The sequence below is a fragment of the Habropoda laboriosa genome, unplaced genomic scaffold, assembly GCF_001263275.1.
Source record: "Habropoda laboriosa isolate 0110345459 unplaced genomic scaffold, ASM126327v1 scaffold5496, whole genome shotgun sequence".
NCBI classification, from domain to species: Eukaryota; Metazoa; Arthropoda; class Insecta; order Hymenoptera; family Apidae; genus Habropoda; species Habropoda laboriosa.
This window is the reverse complement of record NW_017105403.1, coordinates 1-2,090: the sequence shown is the minus strand read 5'-3', so window position 1 is coordinate 2,090 and position 2,090 is coordinate 1. Positions and strand designations below refer to the sequence as shown.

At 38.3% G+C, this 2,090-nt stretch overlaps 1 protein-coding gene across 1 annotated transcript; it reads right to left on the bottom strand.

Annotated features, from left to right (window-relative positions):
* Nucleotides 1–848: 848 nt before the first annotated feature.
* On the bottom strand, nt 849–1,921 carry LOC108578269 (tigger transposable element-derived protein 1-like; the record flags this gene model as incomplete). Its single annotated transcript, XM_017941560.1, has 3 exons — nt 849–1,188; nt 1,580–1,633; nt 1,720–1,921. Coding segments are annotated over 3 exons (596 nt in total), but the record flags the coding sequence as incomplete, so codon positions are not given.
* Between the last annotated feature and the right edge of the window lie 169 nt (nt 1,922–2,090).

The following is a 2,090-nucleotide window of genomic DNA, read 5'->3' as shown; positions in this document are numbered from 1 at the left end:
ATATTTTTCTATTATGAATTGTCGAGCCGTGAAATCTCGTAAAAGAAACCGAGTGGTGTAGCTTTACACGCTTGACTGACAGCGAGCGAGATAACATAGGCGTAGCAATGACGCAGACCTAGGCGTAGGACCATCTATACTGACACTTGTAGAATCCAAACTGACTGACACTTGTGGAGAATTTACTGTATATCGTTACTCATAATAACTATCAAATAAATAAACACTTCATAAGTTTCTCTTATCGAAAATTACGTTACACCTATCCCCCGATTTACACGGAAGGTCGGTTCCTCAGAATACCGTGTAAATCGAAATCATGGCTTTTTGTATGAAAAACCGTGTAAATCGAAAAAAAAAAATGGGCACAATTTAGTCAATTATTTAATTAAATTCATTTATTTCAACGTAAAATAAAACTAAATATATCTTAAAAAAACATAAAAATAACGGTCTATTCATAAAATGATAAGAATATAAAGGTGTATGTATGTAATTCATTTTACATATAGAAACAAGAAGTATAAATTAAAAAATTTAACCAAAAATTTAATTACTCTTATCACTTTCGTAGACTATTAATCTTTTATTCCTGGTTGGTATGATGTCACTTTCATCACTCGATAGTACTTGATGCGATTCAAGTTCGATGTTAGATGAATTAGAAACAATTTCAGATCGGCGAGCCTTGGTAATGAAATCCGTAATTAACAATTGTGTTTGGTTTTTGATCAAATCTTTATAGACCTCCTCATATTGAGTTAAGCGTTTATTAATATCTCGCTGAAATAGGAGAGCTCGTTCAACATTTGGGTCATTTTGTAGAAAATGATTACCCAATTTTCGCCCTAATTCAAGTCCTTCACGGATGACTTTTTCTGTGAACGCAACTGGTTCAGACTCCTCTTCATCAGGATCACTGCACGATCATTTGTTTCATTAACCATGTCAACTAAATCATCCTCATCTAGTTCTTTGCCCGCCATTAGTTCTACAATATCTGCCTCAGCAAAATCCTCGAAACCTTCTCCTCCCGTTGTATGCGCCATCTCCGTTATCTGAGAATATTCATGTTCCAATGGTAATCTAGAATTTTCACCTTCAACTACATCTGGCCATAATTTTTTCCAGCAGGCATTGAGCGTTGATTGCTTAATCTCGGTATATGACACTCCAACATGCTTAACACTGAGGGGAAGGGTAGGAGAAGACAAAGGTTAATAAAGCCGTACTCTACACACTTTCAAACCTCGTTTTAATTAGACGCGGAACGCGTGAACATTAATTGCTACCGCAAGTAAAAGCGATGAATACAATGAAATCAAATAACGGTGTGAGGCGAACGATTGAGCAGCACAACGTTCTGCCGATCGTCGTTTTCGACTCTCTTCTTATACCCTATAACCCGGTCTTTCGGGTTATATGCCCCTTAGACAAGGGCAGGGAGCAAGCCGCGCTACCGAAAAGCGCGGGCGGAAAGGCGCGCGTAACAAAAAAGGCGCCAACTTTCTGGTGAAAGTTGGCTGGCCAGGAAAAACCCTGACTCGTGCGAATCTGGCTACCAGATGCGAGAACTGACCATAGCCAGACTCGCACGGCCTTGGCGGAGGGCATACAGAAGTCCTTGGCGTAGCTACAACACAATTTAAGATTGTAAATTTTTTCCAAGCATCCATAATTGGGAGAGATTCATCATTTTCCATTTGTTCTAAAATATACCTGAAGGTTCGCTTGATGTACAGTGCCTTAAAAGTCGAAATTATCCCTTGATCTAACGGCTGCAATAAAGAAGTCATATTCTTGGGTAAAAATACAACTTGCACATTTTCGTGTTGTAAATCTTGAGGATGTCCTGGTGCATTATCAATTAAAAGATGGGCCTTAAAAGGCAACCCCTTTTTACTTAAATACCTTTTGACGTCTGGGACAAAAAAGTTATGAAACCATTCATTAAAAAGTGTGGCAGTAGTAACCCCTGCCTTCTTATTGGCCATCCAATAAACGGGAAGGTTGTTGATGTTTATTCCTTTAAATGAGCGTGGCGTTTTTGATTTGTTAATAACTAATGGTTTCATTATATGATCGCCTGA